Source organism: Furipterus horrens, unplaced genomic scaffold (assembly GCF_987537825.1).
Source record: "Furipterus horrens unplaced genomic scaffold, mFurHor1.1.pri manual_scaffold_6, whole genome shotgun sequence".
Classification (NCBI taxonomy): Eukaryota; Metazoa; Chordata; class Mammalia; order Chiroptera; family Furipteridae; genus Furipterus; species Furipterus horrens.
The window spans coordinates 74424399-74444657 of record NW_028327176.1 but is presented as its reverse complement, the minus strand read 5'-3'; the positions used below and the strand labels follow the sequence as shown (position 1 = coordinate 74444657).

General features: G+C 42.6%; 1 protein-coding gene across 1 annotated transcript in view; it reads left to right on the top strand.

Annotated features, from left to right (window-relative positions):
• Positions 1-20259, top strand: part of AFF3 (ALF transcription elongation factor 3) — a 588477-nt gene that overhangs the window by 530614 nt on the left and 37604 nt on the right. Inside the window, exons 12-15 of the mRNA XM_090281791.1 lie at positions 5272-6390; positions 13861-13985; positions 16929-17130; positions 19461-19582. Of these exons, the coding sequence (XP_090137917.1) occupies positions 5272-6390; positions 13861-13985; positions 16929-17130; positions 19461-19582 (1568 nt within the window). The remainder of the gene's footprint in view (positions 1-5271; positions 6391-13860; positions 13986-16928; positions 17131-19460; positions 19583-20259) is intronic.

Sequence of the window (20259 nt, the reverse complement as noted above, 5' to 3'; positions counted from 1 at the left end):
ATAAGAAATATCTGGGTTTTAGTTATAAGAAATATCTGGGTTTGGGGGACATTAGAAAAGCCAAGGAGGGCACAGAAGTGGATAATGTGTCAGTGTCTGTGAAGACCCCTTATCCAGTTTCTTCTCTGTGACTTTGAATGTTAAATTCATGAACAATTGAGTCTTATTTTCATACTGAAATGTAACATCTAGAGCTCATGAAGAAAGCTGACACCTAGCCTAAGAGAGGTACAGTTATAAGGTGCTTTAAGCAAGTTCTTTATAAATGTTACTGAGATAATTACAAAGACTTGAGCTCCTTGGTGATGAAAGGAAGCTCTTGTCATTTCTTGCAACAGCTATTAGAGGCCCCTAGCTAAGGAGCGGGAGCTCTACTGAAGCAGACCTGAAAGTTCAGGTTGCTTGAGGCCACATATAGTTTTCAATTTCTTGCTTCCCTGTGCAGAGAGAATGCAGAAGTGGCAAGTGAGGTGTTAGCCACCCTGTAAGTTACTTCTTTCTGCTGGAAGGAAATGTCTTAGTTGGAATAAAAGTAAGTTTTCTTTTAACATTTTTTTTCGAGATTAATACAGACACATGATCTTTAGAAATAAAGCAAATTTGCAGAATGAAAATTGCAAAGTAGAGAAGTAGCATAATGGGACTGTCTGTCCCCAATGTCACTGTTTCCCTCTGACTGAGCTGGCCCAGGTCACCTTACAGAGACCAACGAGGCTCGTTTTCCTGAACTCCACATGACAAGGGAGCTTTGTATAGCCCACCTCACATTCCATTGTGCAAAGTGGTTTATGCTGCTTAGAAGGAGAATGTTTCTGACCCTCACTTCCCCTCCTGGTAACATCCTGATGTGGGAGGAGTAAAAGGAAGCCCTCCTGATGTTTCAAGGACCAGCGTTCTCCCCCTCAACATGCCAGCACTGGAAACCCATGGGGCTCAACTGGTTTCATCTGAACTGCCCTTCATAGCTGTGGTTGTAGACTGCCACTGCATTTTACATGAATCGCCATAGTGCAATGCCTGTCTGCACGCCAGCACGGAGGAGCCATTGCAAACACTGTTTTCATCATGCAGAACCTCTCCCTGCGGCCTGATGTTTACGTGGTTTTTATCAGTTTTAATTTTGTTTCACGTGAGTTTCATCTTCTTTTCTGGCATGGTACATCCTTTCGTGTCAGAGCTTTGCAGGGGAAAGTGCCTTCCCCTCAGCTAGCACGTTTACACCTGCACATAGAGCTTCCTCAGACCAATGGCCATATGATTTTGAGGAGGACCAGGATTAAGTAGGTTTAACCCATCTCTTTATTCTAGGGCTTCACCCAGCTCATAATATTGCTCAAGTAAACTGTGTTTTCCATTGTACATTTCCCAAACTTATCTGACCATGGAAACCTTTCTCATGGACTATATGAACTAAAAGTACATTTTGGAAAATGCTGCCCTTGATTGTTCTTGAATATCAGCGGAAATGTGATACAAGTTATTCATTGATTGAATAAGCTTCTCCTTAACTAGGTGTCTCTGAGGTACATGGCAGTGGGTGCTGTGAAGGATATAGATGAAGCAGGGACTAGAGTACTTGGCGGAGGGCTTATGCATGGGTCGGAGCAGAGATTAATTAAGGAGGAGAGTCATGACTAAAAAAACAAAGCAGTGAGCAAGTAAACAAAACATTGGGCAGTGGCTCTAATGGATAGCTCAGTAAGTCAACCATACCAGTAGCGTGCCAGTATAAAAGAGTCCCAAGCCCTGAGATCCCCCTTCACTGCCACTTAAGTTTCCACAGTTAAGCTTCCTTGACCACAATTGCCACAGCCCCAAAATGGCAGATATGAGTGACAGCCCATTGTGAATTGTTCTGAGGAACAGAATCATAGGAATCTGCCTCCCTAACCTATTAAAACACTGCAAAGGACATAAAGAAACAGAGACCTGGCTCCTGCCTGAAAGAAGTGTTTGTCTTTGTTGAAGATACAACATATACACGTGAAATGAATATGAACATCAAAAGGCTATGCGGTTGCCCAGGCCAGGCAGCTCAGTTGGTTGGAGCATTTGGTTGGAGCATTGTCTTGTACACCAAAAAAGTTGTAGGTTCCGTCCCTGGTCAGGATACATGTCTAGGTTGCAGGTTCAATCCCTGGTCAGGTTGAGTATGAGAGGCAACCAATCAATGTTTCTCTCCCACATCAATCTCTCTCTCTCTCTCTCTCTCTCTCTCTCTCTCTCTCTCTCTCTCTCTCTCTCTCTCTCTCTCTCTCTCTTCTCTCATCTCAGTAAATGTATCCTTGGGTGAGGATTTCTTTTTTTTAAGGCTTTGCACTTGAGGATAATAGAAGGCACAGTTATTGTTTGGAAAGTTAGTGGTATTCTCCAAAAATCAGTCCTAATTCTATCATTTGAGGTTGAAGAGCAACATTTCTCTAGGGAATGAGGTCCCCCTTTCTTGAAGCTATGCCAGACAGTAATGGGAGATTAGGCGAAGCGGCAGGAGAGAGAACTGGATCTTTAAACCTAGACAAATACAGGTTTAGCCGCGGCAGTGCCTGGTAGCTCTGCAGCTTTGGACATGTCACTCACTTAACATGTCTGCTGCTCATCTACAAATTAGGGGGGATAATACTTCTCTGGATTAAATTAGATGACATATGTGAAGTGGGAGGTACATTGTAGGTGTTCTGGCAATGAAAGAGGGCTGTAAGGTGATGGATGCCCTTGAATGCCAGCCAGAGAAATTTGGATTTCATTTGAGAGGCAATAGGAGGTCATTGTAGATCCTTGAGAAAGGAAGTATGATTTAGTGATGTGTTGAAAATGGTACTTCAGACTAATTTCTTCAGCTGTGAAGTACCCATCAGGCAATGGGCCTCCTACTAAATTTATTAAATTCTCCCCTTTACTGTTAATGCTCCCACCAGGAAGTCTCAGTGCGCATCTCTGTGTGCAGCTGGGGTTTGACTACAGGCAGTCAGTCATCAGGGATGTGAGCTGTGGAAGGCTCAGGGTGGTGGGGGAGGGGAGGCAGTGTTAAACTTGACAGGAGTGCCAGAGTGAGGGCACGCTTTGCCATGCTTGCTCTCCCTCCCAATGTGTCCCTTTTCTGCAAGAGGCCCCTTCAGCTTCCTTTCCTATTTACTGTGCCCCATTTGTCTAGGGAAGCTGAGGCACATAAGTCACTGACTTGTCAGTGGTCACATAGTGAGAGAAATGGCAGTCGGAGGATACAGTAACAGAAGCCATAAATAGTTCACCGCCCAATTAACTTTCAGCCACATTCAACTAACCTCGAGGAAGACGAGAGCTGCCCCTTGGCAAAGAAGCTGTTCTGTGTCCTGCTGACATGGCCACTCCATTGTGTGCCTCTACTGCTGCAGTATGGGCCAGGTGTGCTCTGTACATTTCATATGTTCCTTTTCTCTAGAGAAGCCAGGATAAAGCCAGGTCAGAATTTGCATAAAACAACTCAGGGGCACCAAAAAGTTCTTTTTGTTCTTTTGTGTCTTTCTCCGGAGCCCTGGTCCTTTTGGTAGTGCATGAAAACAAACAAAACAAAAAGTCAAGTCAAAGACCAGACTCCCCACCAGAGCCATGAGGGTTTCTCCTCCCACACCTATATCCCAGCATGAAGCCTCACCATCTGGCAGGCCCAGGGCAAGGGCCTCAGGTCCTCATGCTGGACTCCACTGAAATGTCACTTGTTCTTCCCAGTCACTGGACACCCTGTGCTGGGCTTCCCTGAAGTGCAGTTGGTCTCATCTGTTTCAGAAGAACCAGCAGGATATCCCGGTCCCTACCATGGCTCCAGTGCATGGTTCCGACACACTTATGTCCTCTTCACCTTGGTCCCAGGCCTCTCTGGCCCATCAGAGCTTCCCATCTTCCTGAGCTATGTCTGCAGACTCCTTCAGACTCAGCCAGGACCCTTGTGTCTCTTCACTCCCTTTGTCCCAAGTTCTGCTCTTAATATGGACCTCACTACTGAAAACAAATCTGGATACATAAAAGCAAGCCTTTGAAATTATTGTGTTAAAAAAAATGTTTTTGTCCTACAAGGGAGCCTGACTTGCTCTGGACATGAAACAAACATGTTCGAAATGCAAAGCTAAGCAACATCTTCTTTATTCTGGGCTGTTATGTAATCTCCCCTGAAATAATGAATGCCATGATTAAAGGATGAGAGGCTGTCAGAAAGTAAAAATACATCACCTTAATCATTAATCAAAACATTTCCCCCACTTCACATATAGTCACAAAGTGAAACACTCTGGCTAGTTCTATACTTATCAATATACTTGTTTTCTGTTAATAATCACAGATGATAGATAAATTGACTTTTATTAAAAGTCAACCAATCAAGCATTTACTCAGGTCTTAGCCTTTTTATGAGACATAAAACTATGGCCTTCTCCCAGAAAAAGGCATCTATAAAATATTTTACATTCTATTTAGGGACATTCATTGACCCTTTGGAACCAATCTATGGGGCAGAGTTTAAAACCTGAGATATCCATTATTTGCTCTAAGCTAGCAAAAGTGCTTGCAGGAAAAATTTCCATCATCACTTTCATATCTGAAATATTTCTGGCAAAGTTGGGTGGAAGCAGGTTGAGGATAGACTAACCAATCCCACCTGCCAGAGCACATGGGGCTCACACAGGTCTCTTGTTTAATGGACATTCCACACCACTAAACAAGCCATCTTCTCAAAGTTGCTGCCTCTGTGAGTAAATGACTGTGCCCTACTTGCCTTCACCACATGAACTCTATGCTAATTCTTTGGGACTATAGGTTCCACTTAACCCCTCTTCTAATTTCCCCCAAAATTTAAAGTCTTACCCATCCCTCCAAAAAGGTGAGTGCTTTAACACTCAGGGCCCCACACTATTACCCTGTTAACTTCCACAAAATCTCGTGTGTGTGTGTGTGTGTGTGTGTGTATGTGTGTGTATATGTATAATTATAAAATATATACATTGTATAACACTCAGGGGTGCTGTAAATGGGTTCTAATGAAGCACAGTGCTATCCCTGTATTTTTACTAATTGGCCTCAAAGCACTGCACTAACATGTAAGTGACCTGAGACAGGACAGGGACACCATCCTGCATCCTGTGTGCCAGCTGAGAGCTGCCACTCTCACTCTGGGCCCGTGTTCCTTTTGCTTCCCATTCGTTTTCTGCTCATACACCTGGAGAAATAAGTGAAGATGAAAACAGCCAGGCCGCTTTTGAGTCTGTAATAATGTTTTGTTTGTTGCTGGCTTTCTGCTTTTAGGCTGAGCCTGCATCCTCTAACAAGTGGCAGCTGGATAAATGGCTAAACAAAGTTAATCCCCACAAGCCTCCTATCCTGATCCAAAATGAAAGCCACAGCCTGGAGAGCAGTCAGTACTACGCCCCTGGGAAAGACCAAGTGCAGGACTGCGGGAAACTCCCCGACGGTTGCCAAGCCAGCCTGAGAGAGAAGGACATCAAGAGCGCCTGCAAGGAAGAGCAGAGGCCAAGGACAGCCAACAAGGCACCGGGGACGAAGGGGGTGAAGCAGAAGTCCCCGCCCGCGGCTGTGGCCGTGGCCGTGACTGCAGCCGCCCCACCGCCCACGGTCCCCGGTGCGCCCCCCGAGAGTGTGCCCGCACCCACGCGGAGGTCTGCCGGCAAGAAGCCCCCCAGGCGCACGGAGAGGACCTCTGCTGGCGATAGCACTAACTGCCAACGGCCAGAGGAGCCTGCAGATGCACTGGGGGCAAGTGCAGCGATCCCTCCAGAACCCACCAAAGCCAGGCCCTGTGGCAACAGCAGGACAAGCCACCGCAAGGAGCTGCGCGCATCAGTCACGTGCGAGAAGCGCCGCACACGGGGCCTGAGCAGGATCGTCCCCAAGTCCAAGGAGTTCATCGAGACAGAGTCCTCATCTTCGTCCTCCTCCTCAGACTCCGACCTGGAGTCAGAGCAGGACGAGTACCCTCTGGCCAAAGCACAGGCCGTGGCCACTGCCTCTGCTGCTGCCCCTGCCTCTGCCTCCGCCAGCGACCAGAGGCTCAAGGAGGCTGCCAGCAGCATCAGCAGCGGCGGGGGCCCCCGCGCACCCGCACCCGTAGGCTCCATCAACGCCAGGACCACCAGTGATATCGCCAAGGAGCTGGAGGAGCAATTCTACACACTGGTCCCCTTTGGCCGCAACGAACTTCTCTCCCCTCTGAAGGACAGTGATGAGGTCAGGTCTCTCTGGGTCAAAATTGACCTGACCCTCCTGTCCAGGATCCCAGAACACTTGCCCCAGGAACCTGGGGTCTTAAACACTCCTACGGCCAAGGACGCTGAGAGCGCACCTCCAAGCCACCCATCTGACTCATCCTCAGAAAAGGCTTTGCCAAAATCCAAGAGGAAACGCAAGGTAGGCTTGGGGCTGAGGGACTGGCAGGGAAGGAAGGCTGTCCCTTAACTTGTGGGTGAGGTGACAGAGCACAAGTAGGATGCTGGTCTGGCATGTGAGGCAGCAGTTCTGTGTCTTTACTCAGCAAACATTCATATAGTACTTTTACATGCCAGACACTGACGTAACTAGTTGACATACATTAACTCAGTTAAACCCCTAAAACCACCGAGGGAGGGAAGTACTGTTATTATTTCCATTTCATAACTAAATAATGAATCCCTGTGCCACTGCATGTTGAAGTAGGTGTGCAGGAAATCATTATCCAGTCAGTGTGTGCTGAGGTGAGCTGGAAGCTGGGCCTGTAGAAAAGCTAAACACGTGGTGAGCCCCGTTCTTTGCTGGAAAGGGTACCTCCAGGCAGTGGGAGAACGGGCCCTGTGAGAGGATCACCAGCCTGAGGCCTCAGAGCTACCATCTGTTCTTCCCAGTGCTGTTGATCAAGTAGTTGGGTGGTCAAGAGAGGTGGGGAACAGGGCCCTGAGGAGAGGGGACTTTTGAGTGCAGTCATGTGCCCCTTAACGACTAGGATTCGTTCTGAGAAATACATTGTTGGTTATTTTGTTCTTGTTTGAACCTTATAGAGTGCAGTTACACAGACTTAGATGATCTAGCTTATGACACAGCCAGGCCATATGGGATAGCCATTACTGCTGGGCTACAAGCCTGCACAGCCTGTTACTCTACAAAACAGCATGACATTAAGTCAAGCACAAGAGAACATGATGCAATCAAAAGACAGGTAAACATGAGATGTATGAGGCTACTGCCAGCATAAAATAGCATAGAGGTTATAGAAAACATTTTTTAACAAGTAGAAAGAGTGTACTATAAACTAACTAAAAAAATATATAGTAAACCAGTAACACAGTCATTTGTTATCATTATCAAGTATTATGCACTGTACATAAGTGTATCTGCTATGCTTTTATACGACCGGTAGTACAGTAAGTTTATTTACACTAGCGTCACATCAAATACGTAATGCATTGTGCTATGATGTTAGGATATCACTAAGTGATATAGAATATTTCAGCTCCAATATAATCTTATGGGCCAACCATTGTATATGTGTGTGGTCCATCACTGACTAAAATATCGTTATGTGGCACATGACTGTAATCAGAGGGTCAGGGATAAAGTGGCACCAAAAGAGGAGAAAAGGGTAAATAAGTTAAGCACAGGAGTGAGAAAGGAAGTTCAAGTACAGGGAGAGTTGGAAACACATCTGTGAGCAGACCCTAATGCTCAGCAGTTTTTGAAGACTTTTGAGCATGGGAATAACTTAGCCATAAATTAAAGCAAATTTTGAGGATATTTGTCCCCTCCTGTTATGTATATTCAAAAGTAACTTGGACCACAGTGGAAAACGCAATGGGTGACAAACCGAAGATTGCAGTGGTCATGGGTGGTTCCAAAACCAGGACAAAATGATAAACAGCAGTTAATCCATGTATGCCCTCATGAGGGATACTGTTCTAAGCACTTTATACATATTAAATAATTTAGTCCTTATAATTTTATGAAACAAATATTATTGTCATGCCCATTTCACAGATGGGGAAACTGAGGCTTAGGAACCTAATGTGACTTGCCCAGGTTCACTAGGGCATAAAGGTCAGAACCAGGAATGAGTCCAGCCTGTCTGGCTCAGGATCTCCCAATAAGGAGTCAGCCTCAGGTTTGTGTAGTACTTTCCCACAGGGTTCCTGCTCAGAAGGGCTCAGGCTTAGAGCTTAATACTTGTGGTTGCCACCTTCACATTCTTCATTTTATCTTTGAATTTGTGTTTTTAAGTGAAGGTGATGGAACAACAGACCATTTGGAGGACCACATGGAGCTTTGTCTCACCTGCAGTCCCACCAATTTCCCCAGGACAGGTTCTGCCTGCCCTTTGGCCCCTTTGTATTCCTGGCCCTGCTAGGGATGGGGATGCTGCCCTGGGGCCCCAGGGCCAAGGGGCAAGCACAGTGAGGGTCAGGTCAGGATGGGCATCTTGCCCAACCACAGTCTAGGTACTAAGTAGTCCCAAAGAGGAGACTGCAATCCTCTAAGGGTTGCTGACTTGCCTTGGGTTGGGGGTTGGGCTCTGCAAAGGGGAAATGCCGAACTGGACTTCCCTACCCCTTGGCAGGTGGGTCCCACAAATGGCAGGCAGTGGAAACCCTCTGTGGTGGGCCGCACATGTGCCCAGTTGCATGACAGGACTCATAGGCACTTGAGAGTCTGCACTCATTCCCCCAAGTAGTCCAGCCCCCCAAGGAGCACAATATAAAATATCAAATAAGTACCACTATGGAAGATCAAGAGAGAGATTTTGAGAGAAAGGAAATGTTTTCTACTTTAGTACTTCATATGTTCCTCTTCCTGCTTTTAAAACAATTTTTGTAGTATAATTGACATTAACATTATATTAGTGATTCTATATTTGTGTATACTGCAAAGTGGTCACCACAATAAGTCCAATTAACATGGATCATTATACATAATTACAAATTTTATTTCTCCTGATGAGAACTTTCAAGGTCTACTCTCCTATCTACTTTTAAATATGCAACACAGTATTATCAACTATAGTCCCCATGCTGTATATTACATCCCAGGACTTATTTATTATGTAACTAGAAGTTTGTACTTTTTGATCTCCTTCACCCGTTTTTACCACTCTCCCCACAAACCCCTCAAATCCTTAGACAATGACTAATCTGTTCTCTATACCCATAAGCTTGGGGTTTTGGTTTTTTGTTTTGTTTTGCTTTTAGATTCCATATATAAGTAAGATCATACAGTATTTATGTTTTTCTGTCTGACTTATTTCACTTAGCATAATGTTCTCAAGGTTCTTCCATGTTGTTCAAATGGCAAGATTTTATTCTTTTTTATGGTGAATAATATTCCATTGTTTGTATATATGTGTGTGTATTATATATACAATTTTCTTTATCCATTTATCTATAAATAACTATGCAGGTTGTTTCCATATCCTGGCTATTGTAAATAAGGCTGCAATGAACAGAGGATGCATATTATCTTTTCAAGTTAGTGTTTTTATTTTCTTCAGCTGAATACTCAGAAGTAGAATTGAAAGATTATATGGCATTTCTATTTTTAATTTTTTACGAAACTTCATACTGTTTTTCATAGTGGTTCTACCAATTTACATTCCCACCAACAGTGCAGAAAGGTTCCCTTTTCTTCACATTCTCATCAACACTTGTTATTTTCTATATTTTTTATAATAGCCATTCTGACAGGTGGGAGGTGGTAACTCACTGTGATTTTGATTTTGATTTTGATTTTCATTTCTCTGACAATTAGTGATGTTGAGCACCTTCTTATGTACCTGTTGGGCATCTGTATGTCTTTCTCTGGAGAAATGTTTATTCAGGTACTATGCCATTTTTAACCAGATTGTTTGGGGTTTTTTCTATTGAGTTCTGTGAGTTCTTTATATATTTTGGTTATTAGCTCCTTATCAGATACATTTTTTAATTATATTTTATTGATTATGCTATTACAGTTGTCCTGATTTCTCCCCCCTTGGCTCCCCTCCAGCCAGCACTCACTCCCTCACTCCCTCAGGCAATCCCCACACGTTTGGTCATGTCCATGAGTCATGCTTATAAGCTCTTTGGCTACTCCATTTCCTACACTGTACTTTACATCCCCACGGCTATTCTGTACTACCTATTTGTACTTCTTAATCCCCTCACCTCTTCACCCATTTCCCCACATCCCCCTCCCACTTGGCAACCACAAAAACACTCTTTATATCCATGATTCTGTCTCTGTTTTTCTTGTTTGCATGGGTTTTTTTTTAGATCCAGTAGTTAATAGATATGTATTTGTTGCAATTACAATGCTCATAGTTTTGACCTTCTTATTCTCTTAAATAAGTCCCTCTAACATTTCATATAATAATGGTTTAGTGATGATGAACTCATTTAGTTTTTTCTTGCCTGGGAAGCTCTTTATCTGACCTTCAATTCTAAATGATAGCTTTGCTGGGTAGAGCAATCTTGACTGTAGGTCCCTGATTTTCATGACTTTGAATATTCCTTGCCAATCCCTTCTAACCTGCAAAGTTTCTTTTGAGAAATCAGCTGACATTCTTATGGGAACTCCCCTGTAGGTAACTAACTTCTTTTTTCTTGCTGCTTTTAAGACTCTCTCTTTATCTTTAAACTTTGGCATTTTAATTATGATGTGTCTTGGAGTGGGCCTCTGTACATCCATCTTGTTTGGGACTCTCTGTGCTTCCTGGACTTGCATGTCTATTTCCTTCACTAAATTAGTGAAGTTTTCTTTCATTATTTTTTCAAAAAGGTTTCCAAATCTTGCTTTTTTCTTCTCCTTCTGACACCCTTATGATGTAAATGTTGGATCTCTTGAAGTTGTCCCGGGGCAGCTTAGACTATCCTCGTTTTTTTGGATTCTTTTTTCTTCTTGTTCTGATTGATTGCTTTTTGCTTCCTTATGTTCCAACTCATTGATTTGATTCTTGGCTTCATCCATTCTACTGTTGTTTCCCTGTAAATTGTTCTTTATTTCAGTTAGTGTATCCTTCATTTCTGACTGGATCTATTTTATGCTGTTGAGGTCCTCGCTAAGTTCCTTGAGCATCCCAATAACCAGTGCTTTGAACGCTGCATTTCATAGATGGCTTATCTCTATTTCATTTAGCTTTTTTTCTGGAGTTTTGATCTGTTCTTTCATTTGGGCCATGTTTTTTTATCTCCTCGTTTGGCAGCCTCCCTCTGTTTGTTTCTATGTATTCAGTAGGGCTGCTTTAACTCCATGTCTCAATAATGTGGCCTAATGTAGTAGGTGTCCTGTGGGGTCCAGTGGTACAGCCTCCCCTATTACCCAAACTGGGTACTCAGGGTGCCCTTTATGTGTGGGCTGTGCACACCCTCCTCTTTTAGTTGAGCCTTGGTTGCTGTTGGCAGCTCAATGGGAGGGACTTACCCAGGCCAGTCAGCTGCAAGGACTGGCTGGGACCACTGACCACCAACCTCCACCTTCTGTGGAGGATCAGCTGTGCAGGGGCAGGGTGGTGGTGCTCTGACGTGGTCTCTAGCTGTCCACTGGGTGCGCATGCTCTGGGGTTTCCCAGGTGGTGCAGACCAAGGTCAGTCCCCACCTGTGTTTTGCCTGGGGCCACCTTGCCTAAGCTATAAAGTGATCTGAGGTGGCTGCTACTTGTGCTGGGCTGGGAGATTGCCAGGCAAAGCCAAACTGTGAATTTAGCTTGGCTGCTGCTAGTGCTGGGCCTGGGGCTCACTGAGGCCAGCTGTTGCTTGTCTGAGAGGATTTAGGAAGTTATGCAGCATGAGCCAAAACGACCCATTCATATGGAAAAAAGCAGCTTAGGTGGGCCCATAAGTTGGGTGGGGCAGAGTTTCTGAGGATCTCCAAAGTGGATCAAACAGTGTTAGCCAGATTGATGGAGTCTCAGATATTGCACCAGCTTGCCCGCTCTGTGGCTCAGTCTGTATGGATGTGGTTTCTCTATTTCCATAGTCACCATACTTCCATTCATCTCGATTTCTGATAGTTCTGAGTGGTGGTTGTTCTATATTTAGTTGTAATTTTGATGTGGTTTTGTGAAGAGGTGAGCCATGCCTGCCTATGCCACCTTCTTGACCAAAAATCCCAGATATATGGTTTGTAAAATTTTTTTTTCATTTTGTTGATGGTTTCCTTTGCTGTGCAGAAGCTTTTTAGTTTGATGTAATCCCACTTGTTTATTTTTGCTTTTGTTACCTTTGCTTTTGGTGTCAAATACAAAAACAAATCATCTCCAAGACAGGAATATTTTCCTGCTTTTTGAACAAGGGGCCCAATATTTTCATTTTGTGCTAAACCAGCAAATTCTGTAGTTATCCTTGGCCTCCTGGGTGACCTTACCTTTTCTTTGTTTCACTTTCTTTGTAAAATGGTGACACCTTTTCAAGGGCATTGTGAAGTGCAAACAATATAATCCAGTAATTGGATTAGCTCATTACTTCCTTACCCTTCTTTCTTCCTGTTTTCCACTAGATATTCTGCCCTTCTCATTACTTTAACCATCCATCCCCAGGTGGCTAACTGTTTGATTAATGAATTAGTTAATCACTTGGGGTTTGTTAGATACATGGATGGGCTAATAGAAAGAAAGACGGAGAAAGAGAGAGAGAGAGAGAGAGAGAGGAAATATACAGATAGAAATTGATAAACATAGGTTGGAAATACAGATAGCTATATAGGCATATGTAAACAGAGAGATGTACAGAAAGACATATATATAAATTCCATAATTTTCTGTGTTTAACTTTATTATTTATGGCCTTTTTAAATTTTAACATATGAGACATCCATTTATGCCAAGCCTTGACACCCAGCTCATAAAATCCAATGAATCATTATTAAACACTGAGAAGTGAAAGAACATTTTCTTAGCCCTCTTTACTCAGTATCTGGGGTGTTAAGACCCCCAACACTGGTTGCAGGAAATGGGACCTTATAGATCTGGTTGCCAGAGGAGCAGAGTCTCACCCTGCTGGAGCCCTGGAGCCTACGACTGGGATTCAGAGCTTTGGTTTGGGCCCCCCAGGGGATACTATTTCATTGTGAGCCTTTGGGAGCCTTGTGAGAGAGGCTGTGTGACTATCCTAGGTAGAGAGAGAAGGTCAAAGTCTTTCTATCTTTAGTACTGACACTTGTCTTCTGGAAAATGCTGCTGAGAGCCCTCTATATGCCATTACTGTGTTCCTGCTATCTCACCAAAAATGAAACTTTTAGACTGCATTGGCATTGCACCGTGATACACGTCTAAAGTTAAGCATAATCGTGGGAAAAAAGAAGTCAATCAAAGCGCTATTTTATACAAAGGTACTTTAAGGATTCTGAGATGTCATGAGGCAGTCATTGTTAACTAAAATTAAGGAACCAAGAGGTACCAATCCTTGCTTGAAATTCGTAAAACCATGAATTTCAAAAGAAAGATTCAAGCCTGTCATTGCCCTCATGGCATTAAGCCAGAATAAATTGTTCATTTGGATATCACGAATGCCAAGGTGAGAGATGTTGAAGCTGCAGTGTGAATTCAGGACAGGTCTTCTTTGGAGGGCCAAATCAGGTATATTGATGGTGGAGCAGTTTTCATCACTCACAATGTGTTGCCTTGAATTTTGTTCGTGACACTATGCTTTTCCTTTTACTGCATTCTCAATAGTGAAACTGGCAGATTTTATTGTTATTTGTTGAGGAGCTGCTGGGAACCTAGACCAGGGCCAAGGAGGCTGCAGCCCTGTTGCTGCTCCAGATGCTTTCCAGAGAGGCTGAGTGAGCTGGTCTCCCAGAGGCCTTGCTTGATGGAAGTCAGTGATAGGAGCTCATTACGATCCCTTAAAATTAAAAGCTGATTGTTTTTTGTTTATTTCCATGCAGTGTGACAACGAAGACGACTACAGGGAGATCAAGAAGACCCAGGGAGAGAAAGAGAGCTCTTCACGACTGACCACCACTGCCAATAATACTTTGTCTGCAAATCATTGCAACATGAACATCAACAGGTATGTGTGCTGCCTGGAAGAGAGAGATGAACTGGAGGGAATCTCTGGGTCTGAAAGCCATGTGCCATATTGAGGGAGAGTCAGATTCTTAATGACTGCACTGGTCTGGGTCTCCAGACATGCTTTCCTTGGTTTCACCTGAGGCTGATAATAATGCCTGGGTGTGTGCCTCTGTGTCACAGCTCCAGCTGTGGGTGAGTGAGTAGCTCTTCATAACAAAAGAGCAGTTACTAGTTCCACACAATTCTGCACTCCCAGAGACACACCTTCTTTCTGAGAACTTAATAACTGAATTTTAATCTATTATTTTAATAGCTGCTGAACCCCTAGAACACTAAGGTTATTACACAGATGGAGAAATATAAACTTTCAGAAGGATCTTCATCTGAGGCACCTGGAGCTCTGAGAGACTAAAATTGTGTTGTTAAGATATGTGTCTGCAAGTTTAAATGGCCATCAGGTGACTCCTCTGAAGGAGTTCCAGGTGGACTCACATTGCACGGAATCCTCACTGTGACAAATGTCTTTCTAGCAAGGCAAGGTCCCAGACATTTATCATAAGCCAGTAGCTTCTCATCGGTCATAGAAGCTCTTTCCATTTAGAAATACCACAGCTCGGAAACGACTTTCCTCTGCTAAGACACTCACTCTCCCTGATTGTGTACATAGAATTTTTAAGGGGAGATTAATGCTTCAGCACAGCACATAAAAATGTAAACTGAAAGGTTAGGAAAAGACATAGAGTAGCACTAAAACTTAGGGAGGAAATTGGAGAGCAAGGGCATGGGAGCCAGGCCCACTGCAGTGTTAAGAGTCACCTTGGGAAGGAAGACCAGAGATCCTGAAGGTCTGAGCGGGAGGAAGAGCCACACATGCAAGCCGGCCTTGTCCACATATTCTGTGCCAAGTGGACAGTATCCCAAAATATTGGGAAAATATGAATGGGGGAAATGCGGTTCCAAATAGTATTCCAAATGTGCAATATAGTTATATATATGCCGCTTTGTGCATTAGCATTTAGTAACTTTCCTAGCAGATCTAGTAACTACTGTGATTTCTAAGCAGTGATGATTATAAACAGTATTCAAGATGCTCAATTTCAGTGAGAGGTTAATGAAAATGAGGATGTAACTTTTTCCATTAAAAGTTCATGAAGCTCAGGATATGAAAGCCCTTGCAGTAGAGCCTTTGACCGTTACAGCCTGCTCACTCTGACTGTTTCATGTTAAATAATTAAACAGTGCTTATGAAAGTGCTTTCTGTACTTTCTAGGGAAGGTGGTCTGTGTACTTCCAGATTTGTGATGACTGCCATCAGGTTATACCCATGTGATGAGACAACCCTCTATATAAAGTGGTCATTCATCCCAAAAAGGAGATTCAAAGAAAGTTTCTTTGGTCAACTTGACTATATAAAATTATAATGATGAAGAAGAAATTATCATATATCCATGACAACATTCAATGTCATAATGTCCTTTTCCATGAACATTTAAAATCACGTATGTGTAAAATAATAGAGACTTAGAAATAGGGCTTTTTCACTCACATGTCAAGAAACAGTAATATTCATACTGTTCATATTCATCTTCAGCATCATTGCCTCCGTCATTACTAGTTGAATCACTTGGATTGGCCCAAGGCAGTTTTCCAGAATGCATCTTCTCACTTCTAAGTTGTTAGATGTCAGTGCTTTTTGAACCAGAAACCTATCACCACAAATTTTATCCCTAAACATGTCTATTTGCGTAATCTCTAGAACCTTGGCTTTATCATTTGAGCCCTGTCTTTATAATTTCTACAATGTCACCACCAACTAAGCAAATTGCTTTTTGGAGTGACTTTAATGGCTTGTTTGCAGTGATAGTCAACACATATGATTAAAAAATCGTAACTACAGGAATAATGACTAAGTCTTTGTCAAATGGATTTACTTTTCTTTTAACTGACTCTGTCAGGTGACTTCTGTGAGTTTTCCAAATTAGTATTAATTCAGTTTCTTTCAGGCTAATGTGCCTTTCCCAATTTTTTGTCCAAGTTAAATAATGGAGAGAGTCCTGTCAATATAATACACATTGCAAAGACTCAAGTATAAATGACTCCATTCTCTGATGGTTAATTTGACGAAGGGGCAGGGGAGTTATAGACAATAGTTTTGAAAGTAAAAATAAGGAGCTATGAATCAGAAAAATGTAAGTTCTGATGAGTTTTCTCTTCTGTGTTTATTCTGATCAGTTCCTGGTTAATGACTGAAAGTTGTTTCTTGCCTTGCAGGTTATTCTGAGATTCTGTTATTCTCCATATAATAATTAGTATAAGTTCAGGTGTCAGCAAAGGTCCTTTTAGAAGTAGGGAACACGGCCCTGGCTTAGTGGCTCAGTTGGTTAGAGCACCATCCCATGTATCAAAAGACTGCAGGTCCAATTCTCAGTCAGGGCACATAACTAGGTTGTGGGTTCAATCCCCAATCAGGTAGCATATGGGAGGCAATCAATTGATGTTTCTCTCTCCCTTCCTCTTTCTCTAAAATCAATAAGCATATTCTCAGGTAAGAATTAAGAAAAAAAAGAACTGAGGAACCCGTATATCATTTGAGTGACTTTCTCATTACTTGCTGCTTCCACTTGTTAGGAAAACAGGAAAAAGTTTGTTGTGTATTTTGAGATCCTTGGATGAAAAAAACTTGGAAAATGAAAGTCTTATAATTCTTAGTTATTTAACTCCAGAATTACTCTTCATCCTATAGGACAAGTAAAGAATAAGTGAAATTTGCTTATTGTTTGTTATGGTTGTAATGTCATAAAATTGTTTCCTGGTATAATAATTCCCCGTAAATGTCTTCCTCCCAGCAGGTGTTAAACAGGAGGTTAGAGTCATATATAAAACATTTACCTCCCCCTGTGCTGGCTCTGTGACATTCCATTACTGTGATTTTCCTTTTCAGCTTGGCAATACCCATAAATAAAAATGAAAAATTGCTCCGGTCGCCCATCTCACCCCTCTCTGACGCCTCTAAACACAAATACTCCAGTGAGGACTTGACATCTTCCAGCAGGTCCAACGGCAGTGGTGTGTTCACGTCTACCACATCCAACAAAAAGCTTAAGGCTGATAACCAGCTCCAGTCTCATGCAGGAGACCTCACGGTACGTTGATGCTCTTCCTATCCCGATTAAAATTAAAATGAAACTGAGCACAGCCCTATACTCTACCTGTCCCTAGCCCAGCACAATCTGAAAACACTTGAAGTTCCAGAAAGGATCCCTAAGGCAGCTCTGAGAATTTCCCATTCTGAAATGAAATTGCCCCAAAGTAATACTATCACAAGACAAAGTATATTGGGAGCTTGGGACCAACCCACCTTTCCAATTGAAAAGATTCCTTGACCCAGAACAGAGCTAAACTTGAAATGAAAACCCCAGGCCACAATGTTGGGACTCCCACTTCAACTCAGGTGACAAGTGTAGCAGCCACAATGTGGGACCACCACCACCACTCCTTTTGCAGTAACCTGCTCAGAAGTGATTCTAGCACCCTACACTCCCCTGGGAAAGGGCAGGGAGTAGGGTCCACAATTTGTCTAGCTTCATGTCTTAGGGGACACATGACCTAGGGTCACTTACTTCATCTCTCTGAGCCTGTTTCATCTGCAACATGGTGTCATAAGATTTAAATGAGATGATGTTATCTAAAGAACCCAACACCTGTGGACACCTGTGCAACTCACACAGCAGGTTAGTTCCTCTTTACTGCTCCTACTCTGTCTGCCAGCTTGTAGTCCTGGACCAAGCATCCTCTGGGCACACTATTTCATTCCAGGTCTCCCCACTGCATTTTCTCAGGTCACTGTGCCTGTCAAAACCAGCAGGACTTTGTGAGGCTGGGAAAGACGAGACCTGAGAATATGACTGCCAAAAGAGATGGAGGGAGGCAGTACTTAATGCTTTATCCCATGGCTTAATAAGATTTTTAAAATTTGATAGAGGTCTTGCGAGAGCCTAAATCTTATTGTATCTTCAGTTATTTAACCCCCTTATGCACTGGCATTTGGGAACAATTATCTTTAATTCTAAGCTACAAGAATCTGAGAAAATCATGTTAGAAAAGCCTAAAATAAAAAGCTACCAATTCAAACTTAAAAACAAACAAAACTTTTCTTTGCCTCTAGATCCTTACATCACAAGCAAAAAAAAAAAAAAGTATGGTGTGCAGAAAATGGTGTAAAAAAGAAAAAACAACTAACAGACTTTATTTAGTCATTCTTTCACTGAACAGATGGTTATTGAGAAAGTACTTACTGTGTGCCAGGCACTGTGACAAGCAACAGAGATGCAATGATGATCTAACAGATTCAGTCCATGCCTGCGTGAAAGCTCCCATCTAGCTGAGGAGAGCCACTTAGACCAGGGTCACACATCCATAATTAACCTCCGTGCCTGCCAAGGAGGAAATGCACAGAGCACAAGAGGCTCTTATAACAAGGAGCCTTGATCTACACATAAAATGGGTCCATGTTTAAAGAAGCATTTGTATACGCTCAATTTTAATTATTCAGAGGAATCAATTTGAATTTCATAGCCAAAGACAGTTGTTTTCTGATCCATGTGTTACACACAATGGATGCTCTATAAATATTTGTATCCCCAAGAGTTATATTTTTTTAAATTTTTTCGCACATCAATAGTGTTCCTTTTTAAAACACATTTTAAATCATTTCTAGTAATTCCCTCTGGCTTTTTCTAATCTTAACAGACAGCGAATGAGAGCCAGTCAATTTGTCATCTGAACAACTTCTCATTTGTGAAGGATTGTAGATTACAGCTCAGTGGTCCTGCACACTTGGTCCCTGGGTCAGCAGCACCTGGGCTTATTAGAAATGCATGTTCTCAGGCTCTACCCCAGATGGACTGAATCGGAGACTCTGGAGGTGGGACCCAGCTGTCTGTGTGTTAATAAGCCCCTGAATGATTCTCATGCAGAGTCAGCTTGTAGAACCACTGGTCTAGCCCACTGAGAAAAGCAAGGGCCTAAGTGCTAAACCCTGGGCCTCCACCCACAATCGCTGTTTGAGCTTGGATAAGTTACTTAACCTCACCACACCTCAGTTTCCGAATCTATGAGAGTGGCCACACTAACACTTCTCTTTTGATACTGTTGTGAGAATGACATTGTGGACAACATACAGGGTGGAGCAAAAGTAGGTTTACAGCTGTGAGCATACAAAACACAGAGTTTATTCTTGTATTATTATTTATTAGTTGTTATATTATTTTCCATACAAACAATGGTAGGAAATCTACTTTTGCCCACTTCTGTATATGAAAGCCCTCAGCTTAAGTACTAGAATGCACATATTTCTTTTTCTTTATTTAAACATAAAGCATAGGATACAGAACACAAGATATTCTGTGTAATGGGTTGCTCTTTCAGCCAAGTGGCTGGTTTCTCAAAAACTGGTGTGTTGTTTGTTGTTTAGAAAGCAGCTCACCACAATTCAGAAAACATTCTCCACAAGTCACGGCCACAGACAGAGCCATGGTCTCCAGGCTCCAACGGCCACCGAGACTGTAAGAGGCAGAAACTTGTCTTCGATGACATGTAAGTGTGGACTCTTTGTTGATATGGTGAGGGACAATGTGAAATGGAAATTCCATAGGTAGAAGTTTATATGCATCTAACTTCAGTGTGGCCATTTCTTATATGACTTGGTCAGTTAAATGTTGCCCACTCAAAGGGGATTGCAGCTTAACTTTGTATGGCCCCTGGGTCCTGGTATGATGGTCAAACAGGTAGAATGTCCAGTGCTACTGAGGTTGTATCCAGGACATCAGAAAGCTAAGGCAAATGGCATTAACAAGTCTTTTTTTCCAAGCCCTGTATTTGGGACTGTTGGTGGTTGTATGCTACCATAAAGAGAAGCATTTTTGTTTTGGTAAATTTTAACAGGCGGAGAATAATAGTGACTCACTCCTGGAAGCTCTTTTTCTCTAAAATGCTATATTCTCTATAATAGTATAAACAATTCTTATACAAGAAAAAATTTCCTGTTATCCTTCACCCGATTCTAGTGCTGAAACCCAAGTATGATTTCCATTCCCAGCATCAATTTAAAAGTAGGAGAAACAAGAGAAGCAGATAAATAAAAATAACATCCTGGAATGCTATAAAAATGATACTGAAAATTATTTAGGCTCTCAGGGAAAAACTACTTGTCAAGGACAAGCCTGGAAGGCAGAAGATATGATTTCAAGAGTTTGGCTTGAAGCCTGTTTTCA